General features: G+C 35.9%; 1 protein-coding gene and 1 long non-coding RNA gene across 3 annotated transcripts in view; one reads left to right on the top strand and one right to left on the bottom strand.

Annotated features, from left to right (window-relative positions):
• The window catches only part of LOC112526372 (callose synthase 1-like), a 39,667-nt gene extending 20,315 nt beyond the window's left edge, over positions 1 to 19,352 (top strand). For both annotated transcript variants that reach the window (XM_025136655.1, XM_025136656.1), the window contains 33 exons: positions 615 to 752; positions 833 to 909; positions 983 to 1,076; positions 3,024 to 3,143; positions 3,235 to 3,352; positions 4,698 to 5,032; positions 5,185 to 5,237; positions 5,322 to 5,382; positions 5,719 to 5,800; positions 5,893 to 5,942; positions 6,035 to 6,121; positions 7,760 to 7,894; positions 8,000 to 8,094; positions 8,241 to 8,325; positions 8,420 to 8,586; positions 8,672 to 8,795; positions 8,879 to 8,976; positions 9,062 to 9,185; positions 9,518 to 9,669; positions 11,065 to 11,174; positions 11,248 to 11,373; positions 11,543 to 11,611; positions 11,701 to 11,890; positions 11,972 to 12,125; positions 13,689 to 13,808; positions 13,985 to 14,100; positions 14,190 to 14,273; positions 14,946 to 15,058; positions 15,262 to 15,491; positions 16,769 to 17,563; positions 17,635 to 17,685; positions 18,190 to 18,375; positions 18,697 to 19,352. In XM_025136655.1, coding sequence (XP_024992423.1) covers positions 615 to 752; positions 833 to 909; positions 983 to 1,076; positions 3,024 to 3,143; positions 3,235 to 3,352; positions 4,698 to 5,032; positions 5,185 to 5,237; positions 5,322 to 5,382; positions 5,719 to 5,800; positions 5,893 to 5,942; positions 6,035 to 6,121; positions 7,760 to 7,894; positions 8,000 to 8,094; positions 8,241 to 8,325; positions 8,420 to 8,586; positions 8,672 to 8,795; positions 8,879 to 8,976; positions 9,062 to 9,185; positions 9,518 to 9,669; positions 11,065 to 11,174; positions 11,248 to 11,373; positions 11,543 to 11,611; positions 11,701 to 11,890; positions 11,972 to 12,125; positions 13,689 to 13,808; positions 13,985 to 14,100; positions 14,190 to 14,273; positions 14,946 to 15,058; positions 15,262 to 15,491; positions 16,769 to 17,563; positions 17,635 to 17,685; positions 18,190 to 18,375; positions 18,697 to 18,948 — 4,791 coding nt within the window. In that variant the 3' untranslated portion in view covers positions 18,949 to 19,352. The remainder of the gene's footprint in view (positions 1 to 614; positions 753 to 832; positions 910 to 982; positions 1,077 to 3,023; positions 3,144 to 3,234; positions 3,353 to 4,697; positions 5,033 to 5,184; positions 5,238 to 5,321; positions 5,383 to 5,718; positions 5,801 to 5,892; positions 5,943 to 6,034; positions 6,122 to 7,759; positions 7,895 to 7,999; positions 8,095 to 8,240; positions 8,326 to 8,419; positions 8,587 to 8,671; positions 8,796 to 8,878; positions 8,977 to 9,061; positions 9,186 to 9,517; positions 9,670 to 11,064; positions 11,175 to 11,247; positions 11,374 to 11,542; positions 11,612 to 11,700; positions 11,891 to 11,971; positions 12,126 to 13,688; positions 13,809 to 13,984; positions 14,101 to 14,189; positions 14,274 to 14,945; positions 15,059 to 15,261; positions 15,492 to 16,768; positions 17,564 to 17,634; positions 17,686 to 18,189; positions 18,376 to 18,696) is intronic.
• Positions 19,353 to 19,358: 6 nt separating this feature from the next.
• LOC112526373 lies at positions 19,359 to 22,110 on the bottom strand. Its single transcript, XR_003070600.1, has 2 exons — positions 21,919 to 22,110; positions 19,359 to 19,773 (listed from the first exon to the last, which is right to left on the bottom strand). It is a non-coding gene; the product is annotated as an uncharacterized LOC112526373 (long non-coding RNA).
• Positions 22,111 to 24,359: the final 2,249 nt, after the last annotated feature.

Raw genomic sequence — 24,359 nt, 5'->3', positions numbered from 1 at the left:
GACAGCAGTTCTAGTTCTGTTCTTAGACTCATCCAAAATCCAATAATAAATTAAATCACAAAGTTATATATTTGAAAAATGAAAAAGTAATTATTCTATGTTCCTTACGCGCCTTCCATTATTTTTTTGTTTTCGTTCATTCCCAATTTTACCATGTAGAAAGTCATGATTCTTTGTTGTTATCTTCTCACCTTTAGCCTACAACATTAGTGAAGTAGCATGCATAGATACTTATGCAAGCGAGATAAATATATAAGATCTTGTGTTACTTTTCACTCACTTCTATCCTATAGCTTCAGGATTATTTATTCTCCCCTTCTCATTCTTGCACATATATCTTGATGAGGGAACTCTTTCCTGTAGCATTTTCATTCTATGAAGAATCTCACTTATCACTTATGGGTATACTATTTGTCAATCTCTTTTATCAATATCAATCTCCCTGGTTCCATGGCCTTTGATAACATCGATTTCTGTAATTTTTAGTTGCAAAGAACTTGACTCGTTAATAAATTCTTTTTTTACTATCTTTTCTTAGCAGAAACTTTTGCAGTTCTTTACATGTTTGATCATTTCATTTTTATGTTCATGTGTGTGTTTCCTTGATCCTCTAGATGGCGTTTGAAGTATATGGTATTCTGGCTGGTAGTGTTAGTCCTGTGACTGGTGAGGATATTAAACCTGCATATGGGGGTGAAAAAGAGGCATTCTTGAGGAAAGTGGTGACTCCTGTCTACAATACAATAGCGCAGGTGTGCTGTAAAACTGGACAGTGCTTGCAGCTTTCATTTTTGAGTTACAGTCCATATGCCTATATTTTCATTATGTACAGGAAGCTAAAAAAAGCAAAGGGGGAAAGACAAAACATTCTCAATGGAGAAACTATGATGACCTAAATGAATACTTCTGGTATCATGTTCTCTGTTCTTATATCATCTGATAGTATATTCAATTAAATATGTTGACCGGTACAATCTTGTAGGTCAGATGAGTGTTTTCATCTGGGATGGCCAATGCGTGAAAAGGCTGATTTCTTTTGTCAGTCTCATGATGATGTAAGTATTGATATACTTTTGGTACCACATTTTGTACTTACTTCATCAGTAACAAAAAACTAGATTCTATCAGAGTTTCCAGAAGGTTGCACATATATTATATACAGCTCAGTATAATAATAGTACCAAAGGCATCTAAAGGTTATGTGTGCTAGTCTGAGGCCCATGTGCATTTCTAGTTGATGACTAGACATATCAACTGCTTTTTTTAGATAGAAAAAATGAGTTGAAACTCTTGTTTGTTCTAAAAATTGCAGTGTGATTAGAAGTCAAATAAAAACCATGCATTAGTGCAATAGCAGGGGCCCAAAATACAAGTCCTAAAATTTATTGAACTCTAGAATAGTTTATCGGATAGCTGCAGAACTCAGACAGATACTGTGTTGGCAGCATGATTTTGGATATGGTTAGGTCTAACTGTTCCAAGTTTATGTAGAGGATTAAAAAGCCTCAACTTATTTTCTCATTTGTAGAAATGTAACCAAAGACCTCTAACAGAAATAATATTGGCTAACAGTACCTGATGACTTCTCATTTCTTCAGTGTTGTCCATTTCTGAGGCTAAGCTTAATAGATCACTCCAAAGATAACAGGAGCTATCAACTTTGTTAGTGAATTATAAACTTATCAGGGGATGGGCTCATATTCTATGTTTCTCCACAACGTCGATAAGGTTGCATATGATACAAGGACGTCAATCTTACAATATTTTCGGAGCTGGAATTTGAAGTTTTCCACCTTCAATTGAAACCCTTAACTTGAAACGAACTGGTACTGCACCTGCATGCTAGATGGGAGTCCGTCCAAGAAATCTTTAACTTTGAAATGTTTCCTTATTTTTGGCAAACCAGGAGGTTAGAAGATATATTAAGACAGGGTTCCTAATCTTAGTTATATTGGCTATAATCTTTCTTATTTGTCTTTGGTTTGTCTATACATATATATGATCACTTATCCAACAGAATCAAGCTTTTTGTTCATAATAATTAGATGGTACAAGTGCTGAGGCTTTAGTAACAAAACCTGATCACCTCCGATCACGATGGTCGAGGGACATCATAGCCTTTTTACAATCATTCTTTTGACCTCCATCAGTAATCTGACTTGATATACTATCCAGTTAGAATGAGGCAACCACAGCCGCCGCCGACAGCCAGCAGACACACCACCACACTCGTTGTCATGGCAGCCCGAGCCTTGCAATTTCCACCAGCAACAATAGGCTTCTTTCTCCTAGCAACCACCTGTGACCTGGACTAATCTAGACGCGCCTCTTCGGCTCTCAGATCTTAGAAGAAATAACAAATCTTTGAGGCTGATCCATGTATACCTCAAAAAATGCTTTGTGAAAGCCTTATTAATATCATGTTGATGTAGGGCTAGTTGTGAGTGGATGCTTCAACAACGATAAGGCGAACAAATATCTTTGTCATAGTACCAAATGTCTTATTGTAGTCCTTGCTCAAAGTCTCAGAGTAGCCTTCTGCTACCAACAAAACCTTTAATTGAGCAAGAAATCTATCTGGATTTACTTTGATGGTATACACCCTTTTGTATATAGCAGTACCATTTCCAGCGGGATGGTCAATCAGATCCCAAGTCACTTTGTATGGCTTTTTCTTTTACGTAAGTTGTTTGTCATGAATTCACGCATATTGTTTGTTTAAGATTATAAGCCATGTAGCATGGTTTTCATGCAAGTTTGTTATGGTTTTCTTACAAGTGGAAGTTGTTTAGTGCTTTTAAATGAGGTTATTACTGTAGATAGAAGGTGTAGATGAAAAAAATCAAAATGAACAAGCTGATACAGGTGGGACTGTGACCTACAAAACTAGGTGAATGAATCAACTCAACTGGTTCTCTGTCCCACAAGTTTGTATTTCCTTATACAGGAAATAAGGAAAAACAAACATTTCACACTGACATAATTTGATAAAGCTGCTTTATGATGTTTATTATTTATTTCAGGAAAAAAAACCTGCTACAAGTGATCGGATAGGAAAAATCAATTTTGTTGAGGTAGATTCATATTGGCATATCTTTAGGAGCTTTGATAGGATGTGGAGCTTTTTCATTTTATGTTTGCAGGTAATCATCTTTTTTCTCTGCCAGCATACTGCATGCCTCAATCTGTGGTTATTAACTAGATTCTTTCATGCTTATTAACCACAAACACAAGGCAATGATCATCATAGCATGGAATGGATCGGGTGAACTAAGTTCTATCTTCAATGGAATCGTGTTCAAGAAAGTGTTGAGCATTTTCATAACAGCAGCAATATTGAAACTTGCACAAGGTAACCAAGGACAAACTCCATTATAGCCAAAATAGTTTATACTTTTGACTTCTTTTATCAGTATCCATCTTGACTTTATCTGAATTACAATCCTAGTTTATCTAAGTAATTTGAATGGTAGAAAAATGATTATCTTTCTCTCTGTTGAGCAAGTGAAAAATCTCGAGCAAACCCAAATATATTGACCAATCAGAATTGCCTCCTAGGATCTATAATTTCCACAAAGTGTCATTCAGCACATTGCACCTTCATTTGTTTCCTTTATCAACATTTTTCGTATCTTGCTTTCTATAAATTTATTCTTGAATTTATGATGTCAGGAGTGTGGAAAAATATTTTTACACAAGATCTTATATATTTGAATCATCTACTCTATTCAAATATTATATAAATTGACCCAAGCTCCCCGATTATTTCCAAACATGGTAGACACCAGATTTTTTAAGAGTCAGATAGCCATCATCTAAGAATATTGGCAATGAAATGGTAAAAGATAAAATTGAGATTTAACATCAAGATGCCATAAACGTAAACATCTTTGCAAAATAATATAAACTCAAATAAGCAAGAATTTGACTTCTTGAAGACTTCATCCCTTGAAAGTATTCTATAACATCTTCATCCTCAACAATGTCAAATACTTAATACTCGATGCATGTTCAAACCAACTGAGTACTATGTTTTTGTGTTTAAAGGAGCATATACCTTAGTTTTCTACCCAAGGGGCTTGAGAAGAGTAAAATCAATTGAACTATAGAAAATTGTTGGTCCTGATTCAACTTCTCAAATAATGTCATTTAAAGATGATATCTGAGATGCATGGGTGCACATTAACAACTGTCTAAGTAGTGCACTCTGTGAACCAAAAGTATAAAAAATACACAAAGAACTTCCTTAAGAGTCATAAAACCTCAAGAGTTTAGCAAGTAATCTATACAAACTTTGCTGCCTCCTCTTTATGCTTCCCTCTCCATGTTCGCCTTTGTTTGCTGGCCTATAGATAAATATCTCTTGATTATTTCCATCGTTGATATGTATTAATGGGTTGCTAGTTTTACAGTCCATTTAGCATTAACTGTTGAATTTCGACTTTGTTCTAGTTTCATGTTTCAAAAATCACTTCTTCTAAGGGTATCAAGCATATGACTCTACGATTGCATCTCAGCTTTTATGTCTCAGGGTGTGTATATATATATATATACACATATGTATGCATATGTATATATCTATGCATGTACGTGTGTTTGTGTATATGTAGATGTATGTATGTATGCATATATGCAAGCATGTATATATACTTGTTAGTTGGAGATCTAATCTGATTCTTGCCTCTACATTTTTGCAGCTGTTATTGATGTAGTTATGATGTGGAAAGCAAGGTTCAGCATGTCATATTATGTCAAACTTCGATATATTCTGAAAGCTCTTTCTGCAGCAGCTTGGGTGGTGGTTTTACCGATAACATATTCTTATAGTTGGAACAATCTCTCTGGGGTTGGAGAGACCATTAAGAACTGGTTTGGCAATGGACCAAGTTCACCTTCTCTGTATATTTTAGCTGTTGTTATCTACTTGTCTCCAAACATCCTTTCTGCGCTATTATTCCTCCTACCATTTATACGTCGGAATCTTGAGAAATCAGACTACAAAATTGTGAGGTTCATGATGTGGTGGTCACAGGTACAGGAAACCTTTCTACAACTTACATCGTCTTTTATTTGTTACTTTAGTTCCTTGCTATTCTTAAACTGACACATCATAGGCCCGTAAGTTTAGCCTTTCCAATATAGAATCGTATACAGTTAACCTCTATATGTCACTAACTTTTGCAGCTTTCACTCTATGTCGGAAGGGGAATGCATGAAGACCCTGTCTCCCTTGTCAAGTATGACTTCCGTTTTATGGATGTGTGAGCACATTGCTTGATTTAGTTGTACCCTGCTTTATGTTTTACAATTGCCCTCTTTAGGTACACTATATTCTGGGTTCTCCTCATAATGGCAAAGTTAGCTTTCAGTTACTACTTAGAGGTGCCTTTCTTATTCCGTCTCTTTTACTTGAGGAATAGAATCTATACTTATCTTGATTTTCCAAGGAGAATAACCATCTGGGTGGATAATGGCTGTCTAGCATTTGCTTCTTTTGTAAGTCGGAATGGGACTATCTGCCAAGCATACCATGGCTGACTGTGTTTCTTAACATTAAAAGGAGCATAAAATAAAGTAATTAAATAAATTCAATGTTTGAAACTAAAAGCATACGGTATTTCAATATGAACTGGAAATACATTGGGTTGTGAAGTAGTGTATGCAGTTCACATTTCTCAGCACACATCATTGCTTCAGTGCTTAGCATACATATTGCAGATAAAGCCTCTAGTGGGCCCAACGAAAGCAATTATTCGGCTACACATAAGACGTTATGAATGGCATGAGTTCTTTCCTCAAGGTAATCAAATTTGATGACCCTAAGCACATAGTTACAATGGAAGCATATTGTAAGAAGTGAAGATATTACAAATTCTCCTATTCTGTTTTCAGCTAAAAGCAATATTGGCATTGTGATTACACTCTGGGCTCCTATCATTCTTGTATGTTTATCTTAATTTTAGTCCTATCCTACTAACATCACTCCCCTTGCCTCCAAACTTGGTTATTTTTTGATCTTTTAAATCTTTTACAGGTTTATTTCATGGATACTCAAATTTGGTATGCCATATTTTCCACTATATTTGGTGGTATTTACGGTGCATTTCGGCGTCTTGGAGAGGTTAGTGCCCCATTTTGCATTAGTTACCTCTATGTTCTCTTCTTCCATGTATAGAAATGGAATTGGTTCTTTTAAATCATGAAGTATAACCTAGAACCTGTCCACTCTGGTGTTTTGCTCTAGGCTCAATGATACAAGAGAATAGTGAGGGACTATATTTGTAATCGTTAATACCCAAATGTATGTTTTACATAGGAGAAAAGGTATATTGGGGCCTGATTATAGTTCTGTTCCAAACTAACACACACCTAAATCGTTGATGTGGATCACTAGGTGCCAAATGGCTCTTTAGCGTAACTTTATTAGAACATGAAAAGAAATAAGGATAGAAAAAATCTGGGTAAACTAACTCCTGGTACAAGTGAAAAGGAACATCTTCTAACTCCCGAAAAAGAAGTGAAAAGATACAAAATGCCGAAAGAAATACATAGGAAGCATAAATTTAACCCTTTTATTTTTTTGAAAACAGGAATACCATTGATCACCTTGATGCAAGCTTGTAGAAGATCCCTAGGAAGCCGATCTTGATGAATTACCTGGTCCTCTTTATGAAAAATAGGCCAGTCTCCTAATCTGTCTGTCACTTTATCCACTCCTGTACTCCCTTATCTCTATAAAAATATAGACAAGGCCTGTAGTGCTTGAATCCTTGTTGTTAAGAATGTCCACCGTTGGTATGGAAACCCTAAGCAGCTAAGCACAAAACAATTTTCACAAGGATCATCAGTATTGAGTTTTAAATGATCCACCATCGGATTATGTCAAGCCATATGTTTACCAATATGCATGTGTGGATTAATAGGCTTACAGTAGGTTACATCTGAAGAGAAACAGGATTCAGGAATGAAGCAGCTCTTTCAGGCATGCAAAACTGTTACAACAAACCAACCTGTCTATTAGCATGATTCATGATGATCCTTTTGGAGTCTATATGCAACAAATTTATCCATGTAGTCATATTGAATCCTGATAAACTTTGTCATGGCAAATCCTAGTAAAATAATATAATTGCCGATCCGTACACAGTGAGACTATAACTAAGGCTTAACTCTTGTCAAAAGGTAATAAATATTATTAGAGATGTTTTTAGGTGCCCTCAAACCTCCTACAGTTGTGTTTTAAGGACTATTCTATACCTAGTTCCCTAACAAAAACCTGGGATTGATAAGATATTTTCATTTTTTTGTCCAAATCTTTATTTGCTGAATATTGTGGTCGTTGAGAACCATAAAATACAAAGCTAAAAGAAATAAATAAATTGACAGGTTAAGAAGTAAGAAACGCACAAAGACAAAATAAAGTTGAAATTTTGTTCATTTGTAAATTTCACATAAACAACCTAATCCATATTTACTTGTAAGCTTTCAATTGTGAAATATCAATGTTGCTGCTAACATAGAATCATGATGGGCTTAGTAGCTTGTAAAAATATTTGGGAATGTCAGAACGTGTAGCTTCATGCATTCCAGCATTCGATTTATAGCCGTAAGTTTACATGCAAGAAGTGTAAAGAGATAAAAATGGTGTGAGCTTCATCCAACAGTTGTACTCTTTTCTGCTTCCTGTTACAGAATCTCTATTTGAGGTACATTTGCTTATATTTTTTGTTTATTTCATATCTAATTTTTTCTTCTTTAGATTCGAACTTTAGGGATGTTAAGAAGCCGCTTTCAGTCATTGCCGAGTGCTTTTAATGACTGCTTAATTCCAGCAGAAAATAGTGACAGGAGTAAGAAGGGACTCAAGGCCACTCTATCCCGTAGATCTGCTAAGGTTTAATTTTTTTGCTTTATTCTCGGTATTTCACATTGTATGGCCTTTTGGCTTGTTTTCAGATAGTTGATAGCGAAATTCATTGAATTGAGGAGTTTATTTCAGGTCCCAACCAATAAAGAGAAGGAGGCAGCAAGGTTTGCTCAGATGTGGAATAAAATCATTACAAGTTTCAGGGAGGAAGATTTGATAAGCAATAGGTACTTTGAAGATGTTTCCATGCATGTATTTCTGCAAAAAAACTTTTGTTACTTGGTACTTATTTGAACATGCAATTTTTGAAATGATACCCTTATTTCCATGTCTTCCAGCTACTTTATCGCCTACTCATTTTTTATGTTATCAGAGAAATGGACCTTTTACTCATGCCATACTGGGCTAATCTTGACTTGGATCTTATTCAGTGGCCTCCATTTTTACTTGCTAGCAAGGTTCACACAACTTCTCGAATGACTTCTTTCACGAACATAGAGGACATATATATATATATGTATATATATTGACTCCTCAGCAATCATTTTGCAGCTTCCAATAGCCTTGGACATGGCAAAAGACAGTAACGGCAAGGACCGTGAAAGAGAACTGCAAAAAAGGCTGAATGCAGACAGTTATATGCTCTGTGCCGTTCAGGAATGTTATGCTTCATGCAAAAATATTTTAAATTATCTTGTTCTAGGGAATCGTGAAAAGGAGTACGTCAATCAATCATCATTTGAGTCATTTCATTATTACATACGATGTACTTGTTAACTGGTGTAAGGATTTGTGTATTTGCAGTGTTATGACAGAGATTTTCAACAAAGTTGACCATCATATACTGGAGGGAGATCTCATAAGTGTGTTGAATATGAATGCCCTGCCTAGCCTTACTGATCACTTCATCCAGCTTATAGAGTTCTTGGTCATATACAACTTAACCCCTTTTATTTTTTCCTTATTTTCTCTTAATATTTGATTGAATCTAATTGAAATCTTTAACTTCAGATAAAAAATGAAGCAAGTGACAAGGATGATGTTGTAATTGTGCTACTTAACATGCTGGAGGTGGTGACCCGAGACTTAATAGATGACCCAATTACAAGGTAAAATGATTTGAACTCTCTGAATGATTTAACATTACTACGTAAATGACTTCCTTTTTCTTTTTCTCTTTCTTTTATCATATAGCTTGCTGGAGCCAAGTGACGGTGGATCTTATGAGGGTATTATACAACAAGATAAACATTATCAGAAGTCCTTTGCGGCCCTTAATTTTCCTGTTACAGAAGAAACAGAAGCTTGGAGAGAGAAAGTAAGCTCTGATCTTATGAGAAGCTTCAACACACCTTCATCTTATCGTTCTTTACTTCCACATTACCATTTTTAAAAATCTAATTCCTAGCCGATTTTCTGAACAGAGTAGATACTGTGGTTTTGTAAGGCAAAATTCTAGCATAAGAAAGTTGTAGCATATACTTCAATTTACTCCTCTGTTTATATTCTTTAAAGGATCTTTCATGATATGTCAAGTGTCTTTGCTTACTTCCAAACCTATCCACAATATCAGAACTTGATCATTCAGCTCTTTCTTCAGTGAGTTTGTCCTTTTAGCACACTGTGAACCATTCTTGTCACTTTCTCCAGATTAGAAGGCTTCATCTCTTGCTTACTGAAAAAGAATCTGCTATGGATGTACCATCAAATTTGGAAGCCAGGAGGCGCATATCTTTCTTCTCAAATTCATTGTTTATGGACATGCCCGTGGCACCCAAAGTTCGAAATATGATATCTTTCTCGTAAGTTTGCTGCTCCTCTAATTGGTGCAATAGCTAGATTAATATCTTAATTAACTAGGTCAAAAACAATATAACAAACATAGAGTACATATACAACATGAGCAAAACTGGCTTACAAATCTTGTGTGCATTAACCACCACCCAAACTTGGTAAGGTCAGCCTTACTTTATAAGAGAAGTCTATAGGTTCCTTTTAGTATGGAGTGTTCTAGTATCTTCTTTTATGATTATTACCAATTACATAAGGTTGATTATGTTATTATATCTTATAAGTTTACTGTAGGGTTTCTTTAGCCTCGGCCCGTGGCCCATTAATGTAAATGTGCATTGTTTTATACTAGAATAAGATACAGTTTTCAAGGATACTGATTTTTCATGGTGTTAGAGCCATATGGTTCTCTTATTTTCTTAAAACTAATTATATGATAATCGTATGCCATCTTCTGTGCTCAAGGGGAAACACATCTTTCCATTTTATTTCCGGAAGACACTCATTTTTCCCTGACTCCTAAAATATTTGGATGTGTATCTCAAGTTTATGTCTTTATGATCATCCCTTAGGTTATAATAAACTTGCAGCACGTGTTATCAAGAGGTACAAGAGACTGATTGGAAAGTCAAACTATTTGACAGTTGACCAGAAGTATCATTCTCGGTTATTGTCTTAAGCCAGTTCATGGTTACTATGCATCACTTCGCATTTTGAGGTATCTCAAGGCCACATAAGGATTTGAAATACTTTATCCAGAGCAGGACCACTGTCAAGTGGGTGCATTCACTAAAGAAAGAGATAGCAGAATATCTGGTTTTTAGATGCAAACTGGGTTGGCTGTCCCGTTTCGAGGACATAAACTATAGGTATTGTAAATTCGTCTGCGGAAATCTAATTTAGAGTGTTGATTCAGCGTATAGAGCCATGGCAGATGTGTCATGTGAAATGACATGGGTAAGGAGATTTCTACAAGAGCTTGGAGTAATTACAGAAAACTTTATGAGATTGTATTGTGATAATTACTCTATTTATATAGCGAAGAATCTATTCATCAAGTATTCCATGAGAGTACCAAGCACATTGAGGTTGATTGTCATATGATTAGAGCATGTGTTTTTGGGAACTCAGGCAACCTCCATCGATCCAACTAGTACACATCAAGATTAAGTACCAACCATTTTCACCGAGCCATTACGGAAAGCACAATTAGATTGTATTTGTAACATGTTTGGGATGATTAACATATTCGCTACAACTTGAGGAGTGTTAGATATAGTGAATTAGGGTTTCACTTTCTTAGGTTCACTATTTTTGTGTGTATATGTGTATATATAAAGTTCCTTGCAAGACTTATGAGAAATATATTGGCTCAATTACAATCCCATGCTACTTTTGTTTTTCAGGGTCCTGACTCCTTACTACAACGAGGATGTTCTTTTCTCTGTGGATACCTTGGAAAAGCCAAATGAAGATGGAGTTTCCATCCTTTTCTACTTGCAGAAAATTTACCCAGGTCAGTTTGTTTCCTTCGTTGTTTCCTTTGTTATTAAATTGTTGTTTCTTGATACGTAGTAAGTATGTTTCAGATGAATGGAACAATTTTCTAGAGCGAGTAGGACATAGCAATGAAGATGAACTGAAAGGAAGCCCAGAGTCAATAGAACAACTTCGCCTTTGGGCATCATATAGAGGCCAAACGCTTACCAAGACTGGTATCTGAATTGAATTTCATCTTAACATAACTAAATTGTTTTATAAACTGTATGAATAGTCAAGATCCAATAAGCATGAACTAATAAAAAGAGAAGGGTTAAAATCAACCTGTTGTTATTCATTTATATATTCTGATCGTAATTCCAATCCACTCTGAACATAATCAAGTACGAGGCATGATGTACTATCGGCAAGCATTGGAACTTCAGGCTTTCCTTGACATGGCAAAGGATGATGGTACACAAAAGCATTACTATCATTTTCAATGGCTTCTTCATGGTATTTGACTATATAATCCATGCTATATAACTTTGGAATTTTTGCAGAGTTAATGAAAGGTTACAAGGCTGCTGAATCTAACACAGAAGAATATTTAAGGAATGAAAGATCACTACTTGCACAATGTCAAGCAGTGGCAGATATGAAGTTCACATATGTGGTGTCGTGCCAACAATTTGGCATCCAGAAGAGAGCGGGTGATGCTTTTGCTCAGGACATTTTAAGACTTATGAGAACGTAGGAATTGGGTATTTTTATTTCATTTTGATATGTAAAATGTTTCTTGTATTTTTTTGATTAATTAATGAACATCCATAGGTATCCTTCTCTTCGTGTTGCCCATATTGATGAGGTGGAAGAAACGAGCGATGATAAATCAAAAACGCAAGTTGAAGTATCTTACTATTCAGTTCTTGTGAAAGTTGTACCAAAGTCTACTGATGCATCCGACCCATTTCAAAACTTGGATCAGGTACAAGTGTTGATATTTGTTGAGATTGAATTGATCCATTTCATATATCTATCTCGTAAGGCACTCATAGGTTTACACTTGCTACCTTTTTGCACTTAGTTTCTCTAGACTAATCATGTTTGGTTTGATTGCTGTTGCTTACTTCCAACTCAAATCCAATGTTTAGCATTGGCTTTCATATTTTTCAAGTTCTCCTTATGTTGTTTCTCTGCAAAAATTTTGAGCAATTGGTACCCTTTCTTTTTGCACACATTGCACAAGCCAGCTAGGGGTGTTCCCACTTCCCGCAGTATGGGACTTACTGGGTTTGTTTTCCAAAATTAATAGGTTACTCTCGACTTTTTACATTTAAAATAAATTTGATGTATTAATTGTAACTGTAACAAACACAACGAGTAAGAAGGATGAACCTTGCTTGTCATTCTAAATTTATAAGGCAAGCAGAATAATAACATCAATTGCTAAAAAGTGAAAGCTTAAAATCCTAGTTGTTCGATAAGGAACAACCACCATCCGCCAAGCCAAAGCCAAAGCCATCGTCGTCGTCATCCACCATTCCACAGCAGAACGGAGTATTTGGAAATAGACATTGGTTAGATGTAACATGCACTGTCGGTTTGTCATAATCTAAGTGGAGTTGTTAGAGCTCATTATATTGTAAACTGGCATGTCATCAAATGTTTTAGAAGGATAAATACCATACCACCTTTTTCTTGATGCATTTTTGTTCAACAACTTAGTCAAATTGAATCCTCAAGAGCTCTCGTACAGTGAGGACTATGACCCTATAGCCAAACTAACTTATGTTCGTCTCAAGCATCAACGTGATATTAGATCCTGAGCTCTTTGAGAATCAGGTTGGGTAATGTGTAGGGATTAAGGAGCATACCATATCAATATCCAGTGGTTGATCGATGCTTCCATCCAATGATTTTGTCCTGGATCAGCAGCGTTTGCCCAAGACTAGCCTAGGTGAAAAAGGCGTGTTTAGGGATGCTTTGGTTGGACCAGGCAAGTTTCAGTCATGGGACCTCCCTCCCCTCACCCATGAAAAGGGGCCCATTTACTCAAGGATGTAGACGAAGCAAGTTCAACAGGTCTTTTTTTCCATTCCTCGATAACATCCTTTACCTTATCCTCAATGGTGGCTGTTATCTCAGAGGCTCCATGGGATTAGTCGATGTGTGCACAATTTTGCCCAGACACCCATGGTTAACAAACAGATCTCCGATATTTGTAGCCTCCAGTACTCACATTGCTGAAAAAACAGAAATCACCAACCGGAGACGGCCCGGAAATGAGAGAGCCTTTTCTTCCTTTGGTAGCTATATAGTGGGATACTTGAAGGGTATACAAATTTCTACCAGGATATTTCATGACAACATTCTACATGGGCTTGAGGATTGTAAATTGTGGATGACAATCTTCTTCTTTTCATAAGAACAATTATAGGATTTCATCAGCTAGTTTTATTAAATATTATGTTTATGCATCATTACAAAGGAAAGAATTTCAAAATCTAGTATTTGAAACAAAGAGTATTAATATGCCCTCTTCGTTCAGGTTATATATCGCATAAAACTTCCAGGACCAGCCATATTGGGTGAGGGAAAACCAGAGAATCAAAATCATGCCATAATTTTTACTCGTGGAGAAGGCCTGCAGACAATAGACATGAACCAGGTACTCTTTCTGCCTACAGTTTCTTGTAAATCTAGTCTCTTAGCCATAAATTGTTGATTCTCTCCAATAAGATTTCGACATGTCATCTTTACACATGTCGAAAATTGATTGGAGGAATAGGAAGGGAAACAAGTTTATTGGAAATAAAAAAATGGTTATTATATATATATCAACAGGACAACTACATGGAAGAAGCCTTTAAAATGAGGAATTTGCTTCAAGAGTTTCTAATCAAACATGGTGTTAGAACCCCAACTATACTTGGACTTAGGGAGCATATATTCACTGGCAGGTGAGAATATGCATTTCATGTGTTCTATCCTATGCATTGCTTCATTGTGTGATTAAATGACATTTTCTTTATATTATTTGTGCTTTCAGTGTTTCTTCACTTGCGTGGTTCATGTCAAACCAAGAGACTAGTTTTGTAACAATTGGACAAAGATTGTTGGCAAATCCATTAAAGTAAGTTTCAATCGGATAATCACAGTACTAGAATGTTACTTCTGTATACAAGAATGCCTAAAAAACTGTCTGGTAATAGATTTAATACCGTTTCAAGATTTGACTTTATATTGTGTAGATGCATACTATGGATTTTAATATAATTTCAATCTGTGTCAAATGTCATAGAAGGTTTAATGAATATTTGGTTTAATATAATTAATACATGTAGCAACCAAGATACAGTGGCTTAACCGAAGGACCTTTGGCCTAGCAGTATCCAGGGTACTGGTAGACCCTAGCCGTCTAGGAGGTCAAGAATTGAAACCATGCGTTAGTTCATTTGCCGTATATAAATTTTGTTAGAGTCCCACATCGGCTAGACTTGGATGTATGTTGGAACCTCCTCTTTCTCCTCAAAGGCTCTTTTGGAAAGTGATAAAGGGTTCCACATATTCTCACAAATATCATATCTACTTTTCATTAAAAAAAAAGATACAACGGCTTTCACATAGATTAAGTTCCTTTTCTGATAATCGCGGGAGTTCCCCTTTGATGAGCAAACTCAAGATCTTACCGGTTAGCGTTATGGATTAAGCTCTTTGTGTTGTATAGAAAACGTTTCTTTTGCTTTTTGACTCACTTTAATCTCAGAAACTGACAATCTAGCTCCTGTAATATCTGGTCATTCAGGGTCAGATTTCACTATGGGCATCCTGATGTGTTCGAAAGGCTATTTCACCTGACGAGAGGGGGTATCAGCAAGGCTTCAAAAATCGTCAACCTGAGCGAAGACATATTTGCAGGCACCATTTTTGCTGTTCAACTTCCTTTTTTCCTTTTCCACACTATAACAAAACTCAGCCAAAAATGTCTAAATGTCATAATAGACTGTTTTATAGGACCATACAATTATGTGTCCTGCGTAAAAAGCGTTGTAATAAGTTTATTGGATGTTTATCCAACCTCAGTATTACCAGCTTGTTCACATTTTCCGGATTTGTTTCAGGTTTCAATTCAACGTTACGTGGAGGAAATGTGACTCATCATGAATACATACAAGTTGGTAAGGGAAGAGATGTGGGGCTGAACCAGATCTCATTGTTTGAGGCAAAAATAGCGAATGGAAACGGGGAGCAGACGATGAGTCGTGATGTATATAGGCTTGGACACCGTTTTGATTTCTTTCGCATGCTCTCATGCTATTTCACTACTGTCGGATTCTACTTCAACACACTGGTAAGAAGTAATATATGCTAACCACGTGGTTATTTTCTGAAAACTTGATTCGATATGGCAGTAAAAAGATAATATATATATATATATATATATATATATATATACTATATTATAAAACAGTTGACAAAAACTCTTAAAAACCATTTTTTATTCATAAAGTATTGTTTATTGATGCATAATACTTAAAATTCAAGATTACAAGTAAATTATGCATAMGTACAWCTTATTAAARCTTCATGTTTGAATTCRTGTAMCTAACTAYAGATAAACATAATCTAATACATGATAAATATCTCATTTTAAATATAAATWATCTAAAATAAAATTAGGATAATCATTGAGTTCTAACARAATACTTAATTATTATMTTTATAAAAAATTATATTATTAAACCTAAATTAAATTACTTCGTTATTAAACCTAAATCAAGTTATAATAAGAAAAATTAAATTAAAAAAAAATTACACAAAAAAAATTAAAAATTTTAAATAGTTAGTTTGGTACAAATATCAATATATTTTTTTTCAAATTCTAATGATATTTTTCTTAAAAACCACATAAAACTGTATTATAACATCGAAGAAAGAAACGAAACATTAAAGTCGAGATGTATCTGCGAGTACCCTTCTAGTGTGTGTGTGTGTATATATATATATATGTATGTATATATGATCATGAATATCATGCATTTTCACTATTTATTATATAATGCAACGGTGTTTTTATCAATAATATAATATATTTTCGTTGGGATGGTTTTATCATATGAATATTTGTAACAACATTCATCATGAATTATTTTCATTATCCAGTGTTATTCATCATGAATAGTTGGTTTCCTAGATTCTTAATGAATTTGAGGTTTTTATTTGAACCTATGCCTATATATCCAACACATAACAAGTAAAGTAAACAAATGAGTCACCGCTATAGTGCCACGATTGACTGCCAAGGAAATATGTTGTATTTACTAACGATCCATTTATCAAACACTTACCCGGTAAATGCTTATTCAACACTATCACTTACCGGGTGAAATTTTAGTCAACAAAAACGGCATCGTATGCAACAATTTACCTGGTAAGAGTCGTCGCCTTCACTTACCGGGTAAGACTCTCGGTCATTGCATTGCTCTTACAAGGTAAGATTTTTGGTCTTTGCCATATTCATCCGGTAAGGTAATGTGACTTGGTAAGCGCTTACTCGGTAAACGGCCCCTAATAATCAAAGTCTACACATCTAATTGACTAATACCAGCAAGTTCTGTTCCGTGGCAGCTCACTGTGCTTATCGTATATGTGTTTCTTTACGGGCGCCTTTATCTCGTACTCAGTGGACTTGAAAGAGAATTAAGTACGAATAGAGAAGTTGCGAAAAATAAACCCCTTCAAGTAGCTCTCGCTTCACAATCTTTTGTTCAAATCGGCTTTCTTATGGCACTTCCAATGATGATGGAAATAGGGCTTGAAAGAGGGTTCCGAAGAGCATTTACTGATTTCGTTCTAATGCAACTACAACTAGCTTCCGTCTTCTTCACATTTTCGCTTGGAACAAAGACCCATTACTACGGAAGAACATTGCTTCATGGGGGTGCACAATACAGAGGTACAGGCCGTGGATTCGTTGTGTTTCATGCTAAGTTTGCGGAGAATTACAGGCTCTACTCTCGCAGCCACTTTGTCAAGGGAATAGAACTTCTCATCTTACTTGTTGTATATGAAATATTCGGTGAATCCTACAGAAGTTCAGTTGCATATATACTGATTACGGTATCAATGTGGTTTATGGTGGGGACCTGGCTTTTCGCTCCCTTCCTTTTTAACCCGTCTGGATTTGAGTGGCAAAAAATTGTCGATGACTGGAACGACTGGAGTAAATGGATAAGCAACCGAGGAGGGATCGGTGTCTCTGCAGATAAAAGTTGGGAATCGTGGTGGGAGAAGGAGCAAGAGCATCTTGTTTCTGCTGGGCTAAGGGGTACTATTATGGAGATCTTGTTGGCACTTCGCTTCTTCATCTATCAGTTTGGACTTGTTTATCACCTGAACATAACAAACAGCAAAAGTTTTCTGGTAATTCTTTTGTTAGAATTATTGATTTGGCCTGCCTAAACCATTTTTAATGGTTTGCTTCTTAATTGCAGGTTTATGCGATATCATGGCTTGTGATCTTTGCAGGACTTCTTGTAATGAAGGTTGGTATATCAATGAATACCAGTTTATTTCTCCTAATGTCACACTCTTACTTATCCTCAGTTTGTCCCAAATTGACTGTTCTACATTTGTATCTATTTTTTCTAGTGACGAATCTAAATAGTCTAAAACCATTGTAAACAACCCTCGAGTCTCGTATCGATAAAGCTGTTTGTGTGGATAAATTTGTCTATATAGACTGGGAAGGTTTTTGTTTAGATGAAAGAAGCTTGTTTTTTAATTGGGAGGGACATGTTTGGGAAAAAAAACTTGGCTTTCCTCTAGAAACTTGCCGAATAAGCTACTTTCTATATCATTAAGCCACTACCAAACAATTATGTGTAGCTGACCGAATAAGCAGTTTATCCCATTAAGCTACTAACAGACAAGCCTAATTGTCACTAAACGGTTTTGATTCTTCCAAAGTATAGATTTATTCATCTCAGTAGGTATATAATTAAACTGAATCAAAATGGGATTATGAACTTCATTTTCTTCCTTTTCAGGTGATGTCATATTGTAGAAAGTCTCTTAGTAATGACTATCAGCTTGCATTCCGGTTGATCAAGGGATTAATCTTCGTCACTTTTCTTTCTATCCTCATCACCTTAATTGCACTACCTCAAATGACACCCAAGGATATTATAGTATGCGTTCTAGCTCTAATGCCTACCGGTTGGGGAATGCTACTGGTAAGCGATCAATCTCATCTACATTTAAACCTTCTTCTCCCATCCAAGAGTAAAAGAAGAATAACAAACAAATGGCATCAGATATTCCTTCTTATAAACCAAACCAACCTGTATATCCACACAAGGTAGGGTCTGAGGGTAAGATGTATGCAAACCTTGTCTCTATCCCAATGGGTAGAGAGGTTGTTTCTGTAAAGACCCTGGCTTGCAAAACAAAGATACAAGGAGCTTAAAATTTGTTTGCTTATGGCTTAAAACAAAGAATCTGTTAGTTTTAACATTGCTTTGAATTGTTTCCTTGTGGCTTTTTAACATTGTTAGATCGCACAAGCTCTGAAGCCATTTTTGAGACGAACTGGATTGTGGGCATTTGTTAGAACGCTAGCGCAATATTATGAAATAATAATGGGTTTGCTTCTATTCACCCCTGTTGCATTTTTGGCTTGGTTCCCATTTGTGTCAGAGTTTCAAACACGAATGTTGTTCAACCAAGCATTTAGCAGAGGGCTACAGATCTCTCGTATTCTTGGTGGTGGCCAAAAGAAAGAGCGATCCTCCCGCAACAAGGATTGAGTGAATATTCCCTTTCCTTTGCTTATTCAAAACTACAATTTACATGTTTGTAATAGTTAATACCATCTTTTTTTCTGGGATAGGTTGGGTGAATTACATGTGTTTAAAGATAGTGTTTATGCAAGTCAGGGTCTTCTGTTAGAATGGCTTTAAATTCCTTAGAGGTCTGTTGTTTATGGAATAGCTATATACCTTTGTAAGGAGAAATTTGAGTTCCTATACTTAATATACCACTTATATCCAAAATATGCTCTCATGTTGCCCTTATCTGGAAAATATGTTTAGCTTTTATTTTCTTTAACGAATATCCCACCATTCATTTTATATTCTCTCTATGTTTCTGTCTTCTCTCTCCTCCTAAAAGCAAGTAGATCGGACATTTTTAACATGAAACGTAATAAGACACCAAGTGATCCACCAAATGGCGTTAAAGCCATTCAAGAGGGTTCTTGTTAACAAATGATTTTGTTGCATAACATGTCAAGTTAGAAAGTAGAGTAAATCAAATTCAAAGCGAGTTTAATTACATCTGCTAATGAAAAATGGACCCGAAATCATGTCTCAATCAAATACAACAAAAACGTAACCACTTATTTAGAGAAAATCAAGCCGAAGAGACCAATAAGCCATGAAATGAGAGATCCAAAGAGCCAGAGTACGAGAGCAAAGACGACAATACCAGCCAAAATAGTAAGAAAAGGAGGTCCTTGGGCAGTGCTTGTACTGCCACCTGAAATTGCTTCGACGGGTTCTTCTGAAGACTTGTTTGATGCATGTACCAAAGACAACCTTCTCCCCGTCAGCAATTTGGCGGCATTCTTGAACCTGGCCAAGTGGATGAAAAAAGTATTGGATGATCAAGTAAGAAGAATCCGTTGAAAATTGAAACATAAAATCACACGTAAGGAGGTCAAACTATGGCTCTAAGTTCTTAACGGAGGACATCAATATATGTTTTTTGTCTTTTTATTTCTGATTATTGAAACAAGCAAGTGACACCATTGACAACTTTTTCGGACAATCCTGGGTCCAAATCCGATATAAAAGATTTTATACGGTTATACATGAATAATTGATGCTAAAAAAGTGCTGCTTTCATAAGTTGATTACCACATTCCCAACAACAATTCAAAATATAGAGATAGAAATGCAAAAAAAGAGACATCAATACATAAGAACCAGAACCCTACAGAGAAAAATAATATTCCACCTCATGTGAATAGATATGCTGTGCTCACAATATTATGAAGAAAAAAGTATGTCAATATGGGATCTTTTCGTCATAAACGGAATCACTAAGGATAGGTAAGCAGATGACTTCATTGGTAACTTCTTTAATATTTCAAACTCCATGTAGGTGATTACATAGCATTTCCAGTTCAAGAATAAGATGGTTTTGCTACCATACACTGGAAACTGAAAGGAAAGTTTATATTTTAGACAAACAGCTAACAAAAAACTGACATTTACTTAGATCCATCCTAGGAGAGGAGGAGAACAGACAATTCTGACCTACCACTTGTTGGAAGTTGATCACTAGATCTGATGGGAGTGAGGTGTGCTGGTTGACCTAAAGGTCATTGATATGATTATACACTGATTGCAAAGCATTTTATTCTATTTGCAACCTTTCAAGGGAAAGGGAATGAGAATGACAGAATGAAAATGTTTACTAACTAGTCTAGGGTATGGATGATCACCCACTTTTAAAGTATTCTCCCAATGCATTACATTGAACAAAGCACCATTTTTCCTTATTCATTCTCATTCTCATTCCTCACCCCGTGCTACCCCCAACCATGCACCCCCTAAGAATGGGTTACTCAATTCTGATTATTTATTATCTTTTCTTGCAATGAATTAACGCAATCATCAAACATAGTAGTGATCAAACACACATCACACAACATAGAACTTCCATCTATTAAAGTTATGCCAATTGAATAACATCATAAAAATGCTCACAAATTTATGTATTCAAGATGCAGAGATCATTCCTTCCATCCCACAATTAAAGCTCTAACCTTCGGTGATGGTAATTCAAATCTATCCACGTCGTGAAAAAGGTTTGTGCTACCCTCCAAAGTGCCCCCACAGTACCAGTCACGGGGGTGGTAAATCACGGTGTCCTAGGGCAGCATGGGCAGGGCTGGATTTGAAACTGAGACAACTCCATCTCCCCCCCTCCCACAGCAACGACTTCAAATTCAAAGTTGATGTTTAAAGTTTCTTTATCTTAGCTAGTAGCTACAAATATTTTCCACTGCACTAATACATTTATATAGTTTTCTGAAGGATTTAATTTATCCACTCCCAGTATAGTACAAATATATTTTAGAAGCAAAAGGAAATCTTATAAGTTAACTGATAACTAGAAAAAACATCCAACATGAATTGGATTCTTGGACAATAACCACAGAATTGAATGTTGGCAAGCATACAATTGAACCAAATTGACATGAACCAATTACAATGCTCAAAATCCCTTGCAATTTTGAATTTCTATGGAATTCAAATATGTTTTGAGCATGATTGATACTAAGAAAGCAAATATGGACCTTATATTCAGGGAATGGAGAGAGTACTCTGTATACCAGTGAAACAAGCAGGTCGGCTTCCAATCAAGACCCAAAATGTAACAGAACAGTACTGAAAACTTAGCTTTGTATGTGAATGACAAAGGATCCACTTGCTAATCCAAAATATATCCAGCAAATCGCCCAAAGAGTTCAACTTTGAAAAAATTTCTCACCAATACCAACATTAATTACAGATTCATTGAACTGAATTGACAGAATCAGTAAAAAAATTAAACCAGACGAGCTCTAATTCTAATCTCAAACCCTATCTAGACTTTGACGGTGAAAATTCCACAAACATATGAAGATTCATCTGCATTGCAATTGAGGCACTTACAACGACGTTAAAAAGAAGGTAGCATCCACGAGTGTGAAGAAATCGTAAACGAACCTGCAAGTGTAATGATTGAGTGAGGAAGAACCAATTGAGCAACTCGGATTTTGATGAAACCCTAGTTTGATAGGTTGAGCTGGGCGTGCACTACACCAGAGGGAAACGGACGCCATTCTCTCTCTTCTATATCTCCCTCCACAAGTTTGATGATCTGCTTAAAAAATCAGTGGTCATCGTACAAACCCCAAATTTGTGCCCAATAGATTTCGGATTCATCTTGGGGGTGTTTGGCATTTTGCTTATTAAAACAAATTTTTAATAGAAGTACTTATAACTTATTTGGTGCCAAACTAAGTTTTATAAAAAAAAAAAATGTTTCGTAGCAAAACATGATAAGCTTATAAGTTATTTTTTAGTGTTTGATAAATTTTTGCTTATACATGTAAAATGACCAAAAAAGACATTATTCTATATTATTGATTTAGGGGTTGTTCAGTAATAGTTTAATAGGCTGTTAAGTCTGTAAAGCTTATTCGATCAGCCATACATTGTTGTTTGTTTCTGGCTTATCCAGTCAGCCGGTGGCTTAATCGGCCAGGCAAGAAAGTAGAGTCCTATGGACTCAGCCATTTATTCATCCCCTTATTCCAAATTTGCCCTTTCACATTTCTAGAACCCCTCAAAAATCTCAGCTTCTCTCGATCTTATTTCTCTCCTTCAACGTGTATGCTCTCCTGGTCCAAGCTCCATCTCCATCAATATGTTGTTGCTTCTTCCTTACCATCTAGAACCATCGTTAGTTGCTGATTCTTCCTCATCATCGCCGGTCGTTGCTTCTTCCTCCATCGATCTCAGTTCTCCTGCTTCTTCGGTCTCCAGTGTTTGCATCTTTCTCATCTCTGCCTCACCATCACCGGTCGTTGCTTCTCCGGCAGGTACCCTCTGCCTCACTATCACTGGATCTCGTTCTCGATCTGGATCTTGTTACTGATTTGTTACTATTTTTATTATTTTCTCTATCTTGTTACTCATTTGTTATTCATATTTGGGTATGTTTTCTAAGTTGGGGTTTCATTTGGATTTGTTTACAGTTTTATGATTTGATCTATAAATATTGTTGTTTTGAGAAATTTGATCTATAATGTTCAATGTAAAACCAAGGGTAAAATAGTTATTTTTATCATTCAGATGGTTTATTCAGCAAAACAACCAAACCACAGCTTATCTATTGACATATAGACAACTTTATCAATATAGACAACTTTATCCATACAGGTTTTAACAGAAAACGAACCAAACAGCCCCTTATACTGTTACAACCACCATCATATTCAGGTTTGAAGTTTTGATTTGCCTTCGATCTTGATTCATCAAGCATTTATAAACATATGTATGTTGCCTTAGATCGAGGATTCGATTTTAAAAAAAATCCTAAAATTCCTTGTTGATTTCATAAACTCTAATATAAAATAGATTTGCAAGACATTGATTATCATAGAGGGCAAAAGAATCACAGCAACAGATAGCTACATAACGTTGAGTATCCTTAATAAATCATATATTTGTATTTTAGGCTCACAACATAACGTATTTCAGGCTCAATTTGGCATCCATAAAAAATCACACCATAACGTATCACAGAGGCCAAAAAATCACCGCAAGAAATCTGGCTTACGTGAGGAAGAAGGTTGATTCTATGGTGGATGGAGAAGTTGATTTCGATTTCTGTAGTTGGAACTGGTTCGATTTCTACTGAATGGTCGAAGGTCCCTTGATGAACTGGTCGCTTGAGAAGGGAGACGTATGAGAGTTTTGGTTAAAAGAAGGAGGCGTGTGAGGGTTAAAAAAGGGTTAAAAAGGTTGTTGATCCTCTCTCTCAATGATTTGATGATAATCCCTTTTTCCTTTCGATGTATTTTATGTTTCTGTACTTTCAGTTCCAGCGATCAATACACTGAGTTTGTTCAGTGATCGCTGAAGAACTCGCATTGTAATTCATTCAGAGACAACTACTTCAAGAAAACAACACTCACACCAAAGATCCTTCAGCAAACGTCGAAGACTGAAACTGAAGATTAAAGACTGGTGCGTACGTGATCTGAAGCGGTATTCAGTGATTACAAACCTGTCTAGCTATGTGTGAAGACTGCTCTAGCTTCAGCGAATGATGATGAGACCTTCAGGTCATTCCAGCATTCAGCAATCAAAGGAAGCTTGCTTAGCACGATTGTTATTGTTTTGTCCTTGCATACACAAAAGGACAAACCCATACCCTTACCAAAGATAGTACGGTACGGAGCCGATTAGTCGACTCTTTGTCCACCAACTTTAGGTAAGGATGTCTGTTCATAAATAGTACTTTTGTACTATTTACTGTGACAAAGGACAAGCCTTCCTATTAAGGCTTGACACGCACTCTAACCCTACCATACTGCATTAAATGAGCATTTAATGCACTGGGTATAAATAGAAGTGTTTCTTCTCCATGCAGAGTGCGC

Source organism: Cynara cardunculus (genome assembly GCF_001531365.2).
Source record: "Cynara cardunculus var. scolymus isolate 2C chromosome LG 14, CcrdV1, whole genome shotgun sequence".
Lineage (NCBI taxonomy): Eukaryota > Viridiplantae > Streptophyta > Magnoliopsida > Asterales > Asteraceae > Cynara > Cynara cardunculus.
This window is presented reverse-complemented; position numbering and strand designations above follow the sequence as displayed.